Here is a 15,898-nt window from a genome sequence, read left to right as displayed (position 1 = left end):
GAAGCCTATCTTTTTGATTACATCATGGTGTAGCAAGCCTATATAAATGTCTTGATCACTCACTTTACTTCATGCTAATGCCACCTGTTCAGAAAAACTCACTGAACTAACTGAAAGTTCAACATCTAGATTGTTCTAGAAGATTTCAGCCAAACACTGTATGGATGTATATCTTTGTATATCAAACCATTAATGTACATGGAAGTTTACAAAGAATATTAAATAGGTTAAAATCCAGGGTGGAATCCATGAAGGGAGTTCAGCGTTGCAATGCTGAGCATCACAGTGCGTAACTTTCAGAAACCTAGAAAATCAAACCACCACCACTGTGGTCCACAAGGCCAAATTAAGTACCTAGGCTCCCTATACAATAAAAAGGGAAGAGACAGGTGCCTACGAATGCAATCCACAAAAGCCAGCATGCTAGGCAAGGAGCCACCAAAGCTAGCTGAAGAGCGATGCTGACGACAGGGGCGTGTACTAAACCCTGTCCCTCTCTTGGGGATAGACACCTAAATCCAGGCTGCAAGGAGATACCTAGCCCTCCTAGTGATCTATGAATGGGAACCCGCTGCCTTGAGTGAGGTGACTTAGATGCTCTCTATAAATATATCAGAGGGATAAATACCGGAGAGGGAGAGGAATTATTTAAGCTCAGTACCAATGTGGACACAAGAACAAATGGATATAAACTGGCCACCAGGAAGTTTAGACTTGAAATTAGACAAAGGTTTCTAACCTTCAGAGGAGTGAAGTTTTGGAATAGCCTTCCAAGGGAAGCAGTGGGGGCAAAAGATCTATCTGGCTTTAAGATTTAACTCGATAAGTTTATGGAGGAGATGGTATGATGGGATAACATGATTTTGGTAATTAAATATTCATGGTAAATAGGCCTGATGGGATGTTAGATGGGGTGGGATCTGAGTTACCCAGGAAAGAATTTTCTGTAGTATCTAGCAGGTGAATCTTGCCCATATGCTCAGGGTTTAGCTGATCACCATATTTGGGGTTGGGAAAGAATTTTCCTCCAGGGCAGATTGGAAGAGGCCCTGGAGGTTTTTCGCCGTCCTCTGTAGCATGGGGCACGGGTCACTTGCTGGAGAATTCTCTGCTCCTTGAAGTCTTTAAACCACGATTTGAGGACTTCAGTAGCTCAGACATAGATGAGAGGTTTTTTGCAGGAGTGGGTGTGTGAAATTCTGTGGCCTGCGTTGTGCAGGAGGTCAGACTAGATGATCATAATGGTCCCTTCTGACCTTAGTATCTATGAATCTATAAAATCTCATGCTTCAGCTGGTCACCTGCAGGAGTCAGAAAGGGATTGTTTACCCCTCGACCCCCACTATAGGTGTGGTTTGTCTGTCTCTGTAGCATTAGAGGTGGCCACAGTTGTCGATGGAACCCTGGAGGGAATAAGCCAGTACTCTGAGGTGGTACTGGGGATTCTCTCTCTTTGGTGCTTGGTTGGCTGGTTCTTGCTCACACGCTCAGGGTATGTCTTCACTACCAGTCGGACCGACGGGTAGTGATCGATCTATTGGGAATCGATTTATCGCATCTCATCTAGACGCGATAAATCAATCCCCAAATCGATGCCTGTATTCCACCTCGGCAGGCGGAGTAGGCGGAGTTGACTGTCGACTCGCCCCCATGAGGACGGCCAGGTAAGTCGAACTAAGATACTTTGACTTCAGCTACACGAATAGCATAGCGGAAGTTGCGTATCTTAGTTCAACCCCCCAACTCCCAAGTGTAGCCCAGGCCCCAGGCTCTAACTGGTGAGACTGGCAGTGACCTTAGGGTTTTTTGCCTTCCTCTTCAGGGTGGCGTGCAGATCGCTTGCCAGGATCATCTGGGAATATCTCACTTAATTTCCAGGCCATTGAAGGGTCCTCAGGCAATGTCACATCTCAGTCCCCCCTGTTCTCTCTCTATGGCACACAATAATTTAGCCTCCTGAGGCCTATAATATTTTGGTCTAATTTTAGCGGTTAGGTTTAGTATGTGATTGCTGGGTGGTGTTGGTGACCTGTGATATGAGAAAGTCAGTCTAGATGATTTGGTGGTCCTTTCTGGCCTAATACTCTAAGAATCTCTAAAAGTCAGTCCAAAAGCATCTGGTGTTAGAGCTCAGCAGCCATATCAGAATCTCATGTACTATAACTGATAGTCTTTATTGAATGAGATCCTTCAATGCAGATGGCATGAAAAAAATCTCTATTTTTTTGCTCCAGACATAGGTAAGACATAAAGCACATAAAGCAGTGGGTTGGTGCAACCTATGCTCCCCTAAAGTGGTTTCCAGATCTTTAATGTATTACTAGAAGCTGCCCAGCAGTTACACCACTGCCTGAACACCACACACACTGTGGTACTACAGCAATTAAAGAATTTATCTTATCCAGGTTCTGATAAGGGCATCAAAATCCAACATACCGAAGAGTTACAAGGCTGCTGTCCTCAGAAATAATCTCTGGATCTTCTTCATCATCAGGGGACTTTAACATGTCAATACTGAAAATAAGAACAGTGGTTACATATTTTTTCATTCTTCTTTCATAATAAAAAAATCAATTAAGCTGTAATCAAGTTGTATAATCTATGCCTCCCAATCTGTAAACTAAGGGACGTACTACTTACCTATCTTACAGGCATGTTGCAAAGGTAAATGTGTTACTCTTTATGAAGTGTTTTGAACTCCTGGGAGGAAAAAGTCTAAGGAAGTCCAAAGGATTATTAGTTCATAGTAGTTCCTTAGTATTTGTTTTAGAGTCATGCCTAGCCAAATCAACCAGTTTCCTGCTTTCCTTCCAAGTTTTTGTTGAAATTGGAAGTGAAAATAAATATTACTTTGGTTTTGTGCCTTTCGTCAGAGGATCTCTTAGTGATTTACACAGGTGATTGAGTTAAGGCCACTCTGAGAGTCAACTGTAGAATACTGGAAAGAACCTAGCTCTCCTGAACCCCAGGTTAGTCTTCCAAAAGTTTACTAAATTATGAACCAAGTATAAATGATAAAGCCTCCCTGTTTTGAGATAGGAAATCTGTGCAAAAATTTGGACAAGATTAAGGCCTCGTCTACACTGGCAAGTTTTTGTGTAGTAAAGCAGCTTTCTGCGATGAAACTCCCGAGGTGTACACACTGGGAAGCCACTTTGTGCACAAAAACTGCACAGTTGCAGTGCTGTAAAAAAAACCCACCCTGACGAGAGGTGTACAGCTTTCTGCGCTGGGGCAACAGCGCTGTGGTGCCAGCATAGACACCTTGGTCAATTACAGCGCTGCAACTGGCCTCCAGGAACAATGCCTGTTCTCACCTCTCTGGTCATCGGTTTGAAGTCTACTACTCTGCCCTCAGGTGACCAACCATCAACACCACCCTTTAAATTCCTTGGGAATTTTGTAAGTCCCCTTCCTGTTTGCTCGCAATGCATGCCGTGGTCTCAGCACATCTTTCCAGGTGCCCCTGGCTGCTCTGCACACCAGGCGATCCCCCGCTTGGAGCAATGCCGAGCTGCTGGACCTCATCAGTATTTGGAGAGAGGAGGCTGTCCAGTCCCAGCTGTGCTCCAGCTGTACCAACTATGATACCTATGGACAGATTTCACGATGCATGACAGAAAGGGGCCATGAACAGGACACAATGCAGTGCATGGCCAAATTGAAGGAACTGCGGAAGGCCTACCACAAGGTGCGAGAGGCAATCTGCCGCTCCGGTGCTGCACCCACGAGCTGCCGGTTCTACAAAGAGCTGGACGCAATACTCAGTGGTGACACCACCTCCACTGCGTAGAGGCCTGAGGATACTTCAGGGGCTTGCGTGCCAGTCAAGATTGGACCAAGCCAAGAGGAGAAAATCTTGGACGAGGATGTGGACGAGGCAGGGACCCAGAGGCAGAGGACCACTCTGTTTTCAGAGATGTATGCAGCCAGGAGCACTTCTTTACCCCGGAAGTGGCTAGCCAGACACAGCAGTTGGAGCTTGGCAAAGCGGATAACAGGAGAGGAGGCCCCTGGTAAGTGGCTCTGATTTTGGGAATCGCTGAAGCAAGTTGTTGGGGGAAGGAGGGTTGCAGAAGGCCGTCTTGTTTTCTGTGTGCTGAGCTTGCACGGAGGGATTTGCAGAAGGCAGGCTTGTGTCTGTGTGATGCACGTACCACTACATGCCTAGTCATAGCAATGGAACAGGGTGTTGATTGACTCCCTCACTTCACGGGAATCTGTCTCAGAGATCTCCAGGAAGCTGTCATGGAGACACTGGGCAATCTGCTGCCACACGTTCTTTGGCAGAGCTGCTTTGTTTTTTGCCCCATTAAGGGTAACTTTCCCGCGCCACTCTGCCATCACTGGGGAGGGGACCATTGCCGCACACAGGCGAGCTTTGTAAGGGCCAGGGCGGAAGTGGCACTGTTGGAGAAGACCCTCCCTTAATTCTCTGATCACCCTCAGCAGAGAGATATCTTCATTAATGAATATAGCCTGTGGAAAATGTGGGGACAGTAATGATTTTAATCCCCCCCCCCCCCCCCCCCCACAGTGCTGGCTTTCCCCAAGAGCCACATGCCCAGTACTGTCCTGAAACACTGAATTCGCATGCCCCTGCAGCTACTCACCATTTGGGGGGACTTGTGTCTCGTGTGCTTGCCTGGGGTCAGCCAGTTAGTGACAGGTATCTGAATAGTGGTTGTGTTTTAAAACACTGATACAGTGGTCTGTGTGTTGCAAACAATAGTGCTTCTGTAATATGTTGCATTTTGGCTTCACAGATATGGTCTTGGGAGCCAACCCTCCCTCTTTGTTATTGCCAGCTGAACAGCTGCTCAGGATTAGGAAGTGGCCACGAAAAAAGTAGAGAGGACCTTCTGCATGCTGCACTCTGCAGCAGAAAAACAAGAACTGAAGGAGTGGCGGGACAGCGAGAAGAGGGACCGAAAGGAGAATGCGACACGCCAGAACGAAGTCACGGAGCGGCTCTTAAACGTTATGGAGCGCCAAGCGGACATGCTTCAGGCACTCCCAGCACTGCAAACCGAGCTGCTCCGCACCCACCCTCCCCTGCAGCCGCTGTCGCAAAACTCTTTCCCATGCACCCCCCACACACCACCAACACATTCTTGTCAACATCCTTGCTCCAGTCAGTACCCGCTGCATTCCACACCTGCCCCGTCACAGTCCAGTCCCTGCGAACTCCCAGTACCCACTGCACTCAACACCCATCCCTCTGCAGTTTAGCCCTGCTGAAGTACAGTACTCGCTGCACTGTACTCCAAAGGACAAGGTTGCATATGATACCTGGACATACACAAATCTTTATCGTCCCAGAACCCCACCTCCTCCTGGGAGGCTCCCTTCCACCATCCCCCGCAGTGCTGATGTTTTTTTTTTGTTTGTTTGTTTCTCCCCTCCAGTTGTGGTTTTTTAATAAAAGAATTGGTTTGGTTTGAAAGCAATCTTTATTCTATTAACTGAAAGAAAAAAGACAGCCCTGCAAAGCAACAGGCAATTTTCCTAAACCTTCACAGTGCATCGTCTGCACCAATCACAATCACCTCCTAGCATTACAAGCACTGCACTCCTGAGCATAGCAACAAATACTAGTGGCTTTCAGCTTCAAATTGCTGCCTAAAGGCATCCCTGATCCTTATGGCCCTGCGCTGCGCCCCTCTAATAACCCTGATCTCTGACTGTTCAAATTAAGCCTCCAGGCACTGAGCCTCAGCGGTCCAGCTCTGAGTGAAGCTTTCACCCTTCCCTTCACAAATATTATGGACCGTACAGCACATGGCTAAAACCATAGGACTATTGTCATCGGCAAGGTCCAGCCTCCCATATAGGCAGCACCAGCGGGCCTTTAAATGGCCAAAAGCATACTCAACAGTCATTCTGCACTTGCTCAGCCTGTTGTTGAACCGCTCCTTGCTGCTTTCAAGGTTCCCCATGTATGGATTCGTAAGCCATGGCATTAAGGGGTAGGCAGGGTCTCCCAGGATCACAATGGGTATTTCGACTTCCCCTACAGTGATCTTCTGGTCTGGGAAGAAAGTCCCTGCTTGCAGCTTCCTGAACAGGCCAGTGTTCCAAAAGATGCGTGCTTCATGCACCTTTCTGGACCAGCCTGCATTAATGTCCATGAAATGCCCATAGTGATCCACAAGCACCTGGAGAACCATCGAAAAATATCCCTTCTGATTAATGTACTCGGTGGCTAGGTAGTCTGGTGCCAGAATTGGAATGTGCATGCCATCTATCGCCCCTCTGCAGCTAGGGAAGCCCATTTGTGCAAAGCCATCCCCAACGTCATGCACGTTGCCCAAAGTCACAGTCTTCCGGAGCAGGACGCGATTAATGGCCCTGCACACTGCCGTCAACATGACTCCAACAGACTTTCCTCGCTCCGAACTGGTTAGCGACTGATTGGTAGCAGTCTGGAGTAGCCAGCTTCCACAGTGCAATTGCCAAATGCTTCTCCAACAATGGGGCAGCTCTCATTCTTGTGTCCTTGTACCGCAGGGCTGCGGTGAGCTCATCACACAGTCCCATGAAAGTGGGCTTTCCTCATCTTGCCTTATAGTTTAAGGAATAACTCCACTGCCACTCCTGATGTGTTAGTGAGAACGAGCAGCATATTGGTCAACAGTGCAGGATCCATTCCTGCAGACCGAAGAGGCACGACGCGCAGTACACAAACCATTGAAAGATGGTGCCAGATGTGGACGGAAGCACAGGGATTGCTGGAATGCAAAACAATGCCTCACGCGGCACTGGACAGGACCCAGGATACCCGGCAACCCCCTCCGCCTTCCCACAACACTTAGTGGCAGAAGAGGAAGAGATACTCTGTGGGATAGCTGCCCAGAGTGCACCGCTCCGAATACCGATGCAAGTGCCACAAGTGTGAACATGCTATTGCACAGGGAGCTGACAGTGTGAACATACAACAGCGGTTTCCCTTCATTGCTCTCTGAGAGCCGATGTAACTGCTGGTGAAGAAACTCTGCCAGTGTAGACACACCCTAAGGCTAATAAGCAGTGAAGATAAGGATGATGCAGACTCTTCTGAATAAAAATATCACTGGAAGTTGCCTTTCAAAATGTTTAAGTGCTCAAGCACATGCAGGTGCAAGATACTTGTAGGAATTTTCTGGTGGCTTCACCACTGTCATTATTATTATTCGCTAAAAGCATTACACTTTATGGTCTCTTAGTTAATAAGAGCCTTTTATGCTCAGGAACTATTCTCATACTGCTCAGGTTGACACATGAAGGAGTACGTAGCTCTCTACCCATACAGCAGGTACAGTAGTCACAGTGCAAGTTTTCCTATACTGTTATCATGCCTCAAACTTGACTAGAAGCAGTCACCTCTAAGAGGGGAAAAGTAATTCAGTTTTCATTACCATTCAATCTTTGGTGCCTCTGCAAAAACTGGCAATAATTGGTCTAGTTCAGGGGTCGGCAACCTATGGCACGCGAGCCCATTTTTAATGGCACACTGCTGCCCGCTGGAGTCCTGGCAGGCAGCAGCGTGCCATTAAAAATCCGGCCCGGCCCAGCCCGGCCCGCTCTTCTCCGCTCCCCACCCACAGGGGGAGGGGGCAAGGGGCAGAAGCTTGGTCCTGCTAGCTCCCCTGCCTCTTCCCGCAGTGTTCTGGGTTCCTGCCCCTCCTCCTCCTCCTCTTCTTCCTTCCCTCCCTGCCAGCCCTTGCGAGGGAGGGGGTGGGGGAGGAGGCGAGTCAGCGTGGACGGAGGCAGAGAAGAAGCAGGAGCAGGGCCTTGGGGAAGCGGGGCATATCCCCTCCAGTCCCCTGCCGTGAGCACCCCATAACCCCAGCCCACACCCCCAGCCCTCTGCCCTGACTCCCCACACACACACACACCCAGCCCTCTGCCCTGAGCCCTGCAGCCCCGCACACCCCCCAAGGCCCCTGCCCTGAGCCCTGTACGCAGCCCCGCACACACACCCAGCCCTCGGCTTGACTCCTTCACCTCCCCCACAACCCCAGCCCTGACTCTTGCACCCCCCCACATACCCAGCCCCCCCACACTCCATGCACCCCCCACATCCTGGCTCTTGAACCCCCACATCCCCATCCCCACCCTGAGCACCAAACAGGAGCTCCTGCACCCCCCCCCCCGACCATGCCCACCTGCACCCCACCCACTAAATGGGAGCTGCGAGGTAAGCGCTCCATACCCAAACCTCCTGCCCCAACCCTGAGCCCCCTCCCTCATTCTAGCTCCTGGCCGGACCCTACGCCCCAACCCCGAGCCTGCTCCTTCACCCCCAGCCCTGTGCTCAGTGCACTCCCACCCTCAGCTCAGTGCAGAGAGAGAGGAAGAGAATGGCCAGAACCAGGGAGAAGATAGGCACCCACGCTATGTGGGCAGGGCCGGGACCCCAGACCAGCAGCTGGGATCCCGGCTGGCAGGAGCTGGCGGATGGAACCGCTGAGCGGCAGCGGGCTAAGCCGCTCAGCCCACTGCCGGCCCGGGGTTCTGGCTGCTGGCCCGGGGTTCTGGCCGCCGGCCCCTTGCCAGCTGGAGTCCCGGCCGCAGGCCCCGCTCAGCCCGCTGCCGGCCTAGGTGAACGGAACCCCAGACCAGCAGCGGGCTGAGCGGGCCGGCGGCGTAAGATGAACATTTTAATTTAATTTTAAATGAAGCTTCTTAAACATTTTGAAAACCTTGTTTATTTTACAATACAAGAATAGTTTCTTTGTATAACGTATAGACTTAGAGAGAGAGAGAGAGACCTTCTAAAAAACATTATAATATATTACTGGCACGTGAAACCTTAAATTAAAGTGAATAAAATTAAAACTTGGCACACCACTTCTGAAAGGTTGCTGACCCCTGGTCTAGTCTATACACCCTGTCCTAAAAATTTCCCACCCACCACAGGTGCTAGCCAAAAGTGGCTACTGGAAATGCAACCACCAGGTGCACTGACCTGCTCCATGCATAGACAGACAACATGGTAGTTAAAATACTGACAGCCACTTGACAGTTTTCCCACCATTGCCACACTGATGGAACTACAGCTGTGGGGGAAAAGGGGGTACATTAAAAAAAAGATCTAGTGTAGACGCAGCAAAGGAGGACAATTATTATGGGCCGTTTCTTTTGATGGGCACAAAGTTTTACATAGGCCAATGAACAGCTGTCTTACAGCAAAGGCTCTCTGTCACTATTAACATGGATCAGATTTGAGTCAGTATCTTAGAAGCGAAAGGCTCCATATTCCGTTACGGATCTCCATGCTATCCAGTCCTCCAATACTGAAACTCTGCTAGGCTAAGGATGTTAGTTGTTGTTTTGTTTGCTGTGTATGAAGTCTGCCGAGTTCAGAATGTATGATCTTAAAACTATAGAAAGCACCTATGAGATGTTGTATAATATAGCACTCTCCTTGTTTGTTCAAGGGCTAAGGCATGAAACTCAAAGTGAAACTGCGCCTTTTTCCCCGCGCTGTAGGCCGAGCCAGGCTCCCCGCCGCCCCCGGAGCTCTCAGCGGCGGCGCAGGCAGGCCCCCCGTGCCCGAGCCGGGCTCCGCACCACCCCAGGGCTCTCTGTGGCAGCTAGCTGCTGAGAGCCCTGGGGGCAGCGGGGAGCTCTGCCGCCTGCTGCTCCCCCGGGGGGAGGGACTGGCCGTGCTGCGGGTGGCCCCTCTGGAGCTGGGAGGCGGGGAGCAGCGGCAGCCTTGTGCTCCGCTGTTTAAAAAAAAATTGGGGGCACTGCTTTTTGGCGCCCCAAACCACTTGGTGCCCTAGGTGGCTGCCTAGTGGTTGCACCAGCCCTGCCTGACAGACCCCGCCGGAACTCCCGCGCCTAACCACCCCCCGCACCCATTCCCTGACTGCCCCCCCCCGAACCTCCGCCCCTTCCCACCGCTCCCTGCCCCTTATCCAACCCCTCCTCCCAGCCCCGGCCTGGCCCCCTTACCATGCTGCTCAGGGCAGCGTGTATGGAAACTGCGCAGCCCACTGGAGCTCACAGCCCCACCCCCTTACGATGCTGCTTAAAGCAGCAGGAGCTGCAGAGCTGCCCAGGGGCGGTCCAGAGCACTGGTGCCGGCAGCGCGGCACGCTGAGGCTCTGCGAGAGGAGGGAGGGGCTGGGGGAGCCTCCCCGGCCAGGAGCTCAGGGAACCGTAACAATTTTTAACAACTGGTTCTAAAACTGGTTCAAAATTTAACAACCAGATCGCGTGAACCGGTGCGAACTGGCTCCAGCTCAGCACTGATGTAGGGTATGTTATTTTTGTACAGATCTGTGTATTTGTGCAATGGTAAGTACAGAGCAATGGTGGTTTAGAATCCTGTGCAGTCTGTCTCTGTGTTTTGTGTTACACCTACCACATGCCCTTGAAGAGTCAGTCTGTGGAGTGGACCCAGAACACTTTTGTTCTGGGTTTTGGGAGAGCACGTGTTTAAGCTTTGTTCGGTGTCTGGGGATTCGGTATCCAGCTCTCAAAGGGGAGTGCTAGACAGAGGGTCTGGGCCCTACGACGGGGTAGTGTCTGTTCAGATGCTGGAGTCTTAAAGCACCCAGTGATTCAATGGCTGGATCCACTCACAGTAGTTTAAGTGCCCAAGAGGAGGCATTTGACTAGGTCTGTGACAGGAAATCAATTGCTCTCCTCTTGAAAGATATTCTAGAGTGGTATAAATAATACCAGGGATAAAAAGCTGAGTCAAACTTGCACAAAGTTGGACCTGTGGTCCCTGGAAATAGACAACCACTAAGCCATCCCTTCACCGTGACCTTACTTACATTGGATAACCACCGCAGCAAACTCCGCTTGTTAATTTTTTAAGTTATTTAGAACATGTTTTAATATTTTATCTGATTTATTCCTTGTAATTGAATACATTACCCTTTGTATTACATATCTTTTCTTAAAGACAGTACTTTTATCACCTTTGAGACACTAATACTAATGACACTAAGTACTAACACTTTAAGACATTAATACTAGCTTAATACAGCTTTATAACACATACCTGGAAATACTTACACCTACACCTCCTAATAAAACAAGAAGGTTAATTGGGGCTGCAGTGAAATAAGGTACCTGCAATCACACCTCCCCTGACCTACCTAAAATCCACACTGATCTTTGAGTCTAAGCCTGCTGTACACTTACACAAAGAATAATTCAGCAGGTGAACTAGAATAATGAAGCTTAGTACTTTCCATCTTCAAAACACTTGACCAACATTAACTATTTAATCTCTAAATTAATTTCTTAACACTTAGAGGTTGGAACATAGCCACCGAAGTACATGAACAGCAACCCACAATGATTATCTAAGCAAAACAATAATTGCCCATGACATCTGTAGGATAAGTATAGCTTTTTATACGAGTTAATTTATAATCCAGGAGAAACTGAAGGATCTATAAAAATCAGTTCCACATATAACCTGATAAGATTAGTAGGTAGGCAAGTGAAATTTGATTGATATCCAAATCAAAACCAGACATGTGTGGAAACTGGATACCCTAATTTGTCTGCTTTAATAGGTCTTTTAAGAGATTTAGTATAGGCATAGGATGCTAGAACATGCACCAAGTTAAATATTATTTGATTGTTTCTTAATGTCAGATAATTTCATAAGGTAGATTGTCAAAAATAGACATTTGACCATGTCATGTATTTTAACAGGATTTAACTATGGAAATTATAAAGTTTTAACTATGAATTCTTTTTTAGAAAGTTCCTTCAGCCCATTATAAACAGGCTGCTTTCATTATCTTTTTTGTTGCTATTTAAAGGGGATAAGGGAGAAGTATTTCTCCCTCTTTCCCTCACATACTAGCGTAATGGGGGATAAATTTGCTTTTTAATTGAAATCACTTTCATTTACGAGAACAATAATTGTAGATAAAACCAAAAATGATTACATCCAGGATGCATCTGCTTCAAGTAGAAGTCCTGTGAAGTCAGGGTTACAAGAGGGATGAATTTGGCCTGTTGCTTCTCTCTAATACAGACTGAAGAATGCATTCAAGTTGTCACCTCATCCCAAAGAAAGAGGGACAGAAAAAATACAAGGAAAGGAACTGAAAGTAATCAGAGGCAGTCTTGGGTGTTGGGAAGGCCTGTATCAGGTGAGATTCAGAAAACTAGGGCTGTTTAGTTTGGAGAGGAGCACAACAACATTAGAGATTTGGGAGCCAATTTGCAGCAGTGCCAGACCATTCCCGGATATGGCACACTTGCCTTCCTTCTGCTACAAGACCAATGGGCTGCTGTCAGGTGACTTGTTCTCTACCCCAGACAGCTTCTGCCTCCCCATGTTCTCTCCCACTCCTGTCTCCTAGATGGCATTAGAGTTCACAGCTCTCTGCACTGCACAAGACAACATGAAGTGAGTGCTGTTCTGTAACATTGGAGTGGTAGAGAAAGAAAATAAAAATCTTATCTCTAGATGTCAAGTCTCCTTACTGACCATTCCTGACAGCCTCTCCCCAACCTGCAGAGAAGATGCCTCTATCCCTCACCTAACTTGCTTGTCAAGACCCAATCGTTAGAGTTCATCATCATATCAGGGTGAGGTTACATGAACAATTTCACATAGGAGTGTATGGAGAAGTATGGTCTGGAGCAAATAACGTTGTCTTTGTCACCAACCCAAGGATTGCCGTCCTGCCGTTACCCCCAGCATTCTTGTCTTCAATTCCTGCATGCACAGGCCATTGTGATCTCAGCCTCCATAAATATCTCACTCTGGTCAAAATTTGCACAGCCATCATTCTTGGCTGTCGGAGTTAAGATAATCTAGTGTAACGCCATGATCTGTTTCTTTTTTAGTTGTCATAGCAGTAGCAAGCATTTATCAATTTTCCTTGCGATGAAATATATACTGAATATACAGACAAGCACCTTTCATTTTGACAGATCCCAAAACACATGACAAAATATAAACAGGAACTACTTTTAGCAGTAACCGTAGCACAGCCACTCCTGGGATGAAAAACAAAAGCTATTTGACAGCACAAAGACACACTATCTAGTTAAGACAGGAAGTGAAGAATACTGTGTCCAGTTGAAACTACATAGGGCATGTTAGGTAGGCAGAATATGGCAAACTGAAATTTGGCCAGGGATACCCTACTTCTGTTAAAGTTAACTACAAGCAACTTCCACTGTATGCCTTATCCAGAAGATCACAATTCTAGTAGCACAGTGCCACCTAGCACAATGCTGTGACACAGGGTATGTCTATACGGCAAAAAAAACCCTATGACTCGCCCGTGCCACCCAACTCAGGTTTGTGGGGCTTGGGCTGCAGGGCTGTTTCACTGCTGAAAAGACCTCCAGGCTCAGACTGGAGCCCAGGCTCAAGGACCTTATGGAGTGGGAGGGTCCCAGAGCTTGGGCTCCAGCTCAAGTCCAGATGTCTACACAGCAATGAAATAGCCCATCAGCCCGATCCCCGCAAGCCTGAGTTGGCTGGCACAGGCTAGCCATGGGTTTTTCTTTGCTGTGTAGACATAACCCCAGAGGCTGTATCTACACTTATGAAAGAATTCCCTCTGGTTCTGCTAAGTCAGTATTAAAACCAGCAGGAGCCCTAACGTAGGCAAGGTTCCAGTGGTCTGAGCTCCTTTTCTCTATTTCAATAAACCCAGTCCAATCAAAACAGTAGAAAAATTATTTTAGCACTGGAAACTTGTCTACATTAGAGCGCCCAGCAGCGCAAACACCGGTTCAGTTCAACTGGTGACAGAATGGTAGGAATTTTTGGTATGTTTTTCCAGTGAAGACAAGATTGAAGAGCCCCACCTACTGAATCAGAGACACTCCTTCCTGCAGCATCTGAATGATCCTTGCAGGCCTGCCTTCCTCAATGGCTTACTAAGCTCTAATGTTTAGGCCTGGTCTACATTGGGGGAGGATCAATATAAGTTATGCAGCTTCAGCTACGTTAATAACATAGCTGAAGGCGACATACTTAGATGTACTTACCGTGGTGTCTTCACTACAGTAAGTCGATGGCTGACGCTCTCCTGTCAACTCCACCTCTTGCCCTGATGGAGTACCAGAGTCGACTGGAGAGTGCTTGGCAATCTGTTTATTGCATCTAGACTAGACGCGATAAATCGACCCCCGCTGGATCGATTGCTGCCTCTCCATCCAGCGGGTAATGTAGACAAGCCCTTAGATAATGCTTACTTATACCTGACGCATGGATCTGACATTTAGATAAGCACTCCATAGTTTCCCCCTGTATTCATTGTTACTATCTCCTGTCTTCAAACTGCAACAAGAGATGTTCTTGCCACCCCACTCCAGCAGCTTTTCCTCTGCCAAGTAGAGAAACTGAGGCACAAAATTTGCCCAAGGCCACACATCGAGTCAGTAACAGAGCTAGATACAGAACTCAGGTGCGCTTCTAAAAAATATACTCTAGCTCACCACAGGTTGTTGGGCTTCCTGCAAGAATGAGTGGGTGAAATTCTGTGACCTTTCTTATGCAGGAGAATAGATTACAAAATCATAATAATGGTGCTTTCTGGGCTTAAAAATCTATTAACTTTTCACTCCAAGTCTGTTGCTTTGGCCATTAGACAACTCTTTCCCTGGACACTAGGGCCCAGACTTAAAATTTACTGGTCTGCACGCAGGCATGAGGCTCCCCAAGGAGTGACGCTAAACTAGCTTATTACAAGATGCCTCCTCACCAGTCTTAACAACGGAGGTGGGAAAGTAAGACTGTCCCTCACACCCACATTGCAAGTCTATGCAGGGGCCACAAAGAGTCAGCTTGTGCTTAAAGCCAGCCCTGCATGCAAGGCAGACTAAGGCCAAGTCTATACTTAAAACTTTTGCCGCTCCTGTACTATTGGTTAGAGGTGTTTTTTTTAATGACATTTTCATACCAAACAGAGCCCTAGTGCGGGCAGAGTTGTTGTTACAAAAACAAAAACTCACTCTTGCCAGCGCAGTTTATTTAGTTCAGGGAACTAGCATAAGCTATACTGACAAAAAGAAAAGGTTAGTCTCTAAGGTGCCACAAGTACTCCTTTTCTTTTTTGCGACTACAGACTAACACGGCTGCTACTCTGTATCCTGACAAAAGCACTTTAAGACCATGTCTACCCCTGAAAGCGTTTGCGGGAGTCGCCGATACCTGCTCGCCCTCCCGAACGGATACACAACTGGCACCACCGAGTCTAGCTTAAACCAGCTCCCCCAGGCAGAGTAAGTTAGAGCCACGAGCCAACTTTTTCGCCAGCATAACCGCACCTACGCTAGAGCTTCTGCAGGGCACAGCTCCGGGAGACAGGAGTTGGGGGTGCATAAAAGCAAAGGCGCACCCCCCACACCCCGACACAGCTGTGCCAGCAAAGCTTTTAAGGACACGACTTGCCCTAAGGACGTGAGCTGCTCCTGCTGCGGCTGAACAAACGCCTCCCACCGCTCTGGGTCAGCGCGGCAGCACGCAGACCCCCTCCCTTCCTCTCTCGCAGGGCCTCCTGCTTTGCATGCAGCACCAAGGCTTCGGCTTCCCCTGAAGGACCCGCCTCATCAGGGAGCGTGTTGCGGGCGGTCAGGATCCCCCCCCGCCTCGCCATGCTCTGGTTGCAGTTACCTGCACACAGCCCTGAGCTCTGCCGCAGTCTCCAGCCCGCAGCCCAGCTCCTCCGCCACGGCGGCAGCCCCGTCCTCTGCCACCGCCCCCTGCACGGCCAGCTCCGGCCCGTGCAGGCTCCGCTTCCAGAGCGCGCCGAAGGAACCCACGTGAAACACGCGAGTGTGCAGCTCGGGCACCTCGTACTCCGGCACCGCGCCGCTAGCCTCGCCGCTGCTTCCAGCCATGTTCCCGGCCCCCCGGGCGGGGCCACCGGGAAACAGGCGGCCTGAGCCCCCGCTGCATTCTGGGCTTTGT

General features: G+C 48.8%; 1 protein-coding gene across 1 annotated transcript in view; it reads right to left on the bottom strand.

Moving 5' to 3' along the window:
* The window catches only part of SNAPC3 (small nuclear RNA activating complex polypeptide 3), a 26,916-nt gene extending 11,018 nt beyond the window's left edge, over window positions 1-15,898 (bottom strand). The window contains exons 1-2 of the mRNA XM_007061689.4: window positions 15,602-15,898; window positions 2,437-2,514 (exon numbers count right to left, since the gene is read on the bottom strand). Coding sequence (XP_007061751.1) covers window positions 2,437-2,514; window positions 15,602-15,828 — 305 coding nt within the window. The 5' untranslated portion in view covers window positions 15,829-15,898. The remainder of the gene's footprint in view (window positions 1-2,436; window positions 2,515-15,601) is intronic.

The sequence above is a fragment of the Chelonia mydas genome, chromosome 5 (genome assembly GCF_015237465.2).
Source record: "Chelonia mydas isolate rCheMyd1 chromosome 5, rCheMyd1.pri.v2, whole genome shotgun sequence".
Classification (NCBI taxonomy): Eukaryota; Metazoa; Chordata; order Testudines; family Cheloniidae; genus Chelonia; species Chelonia mydas.
This window is presented reverse-complemented; position numbering and strand designations above follow the sequence as displayed.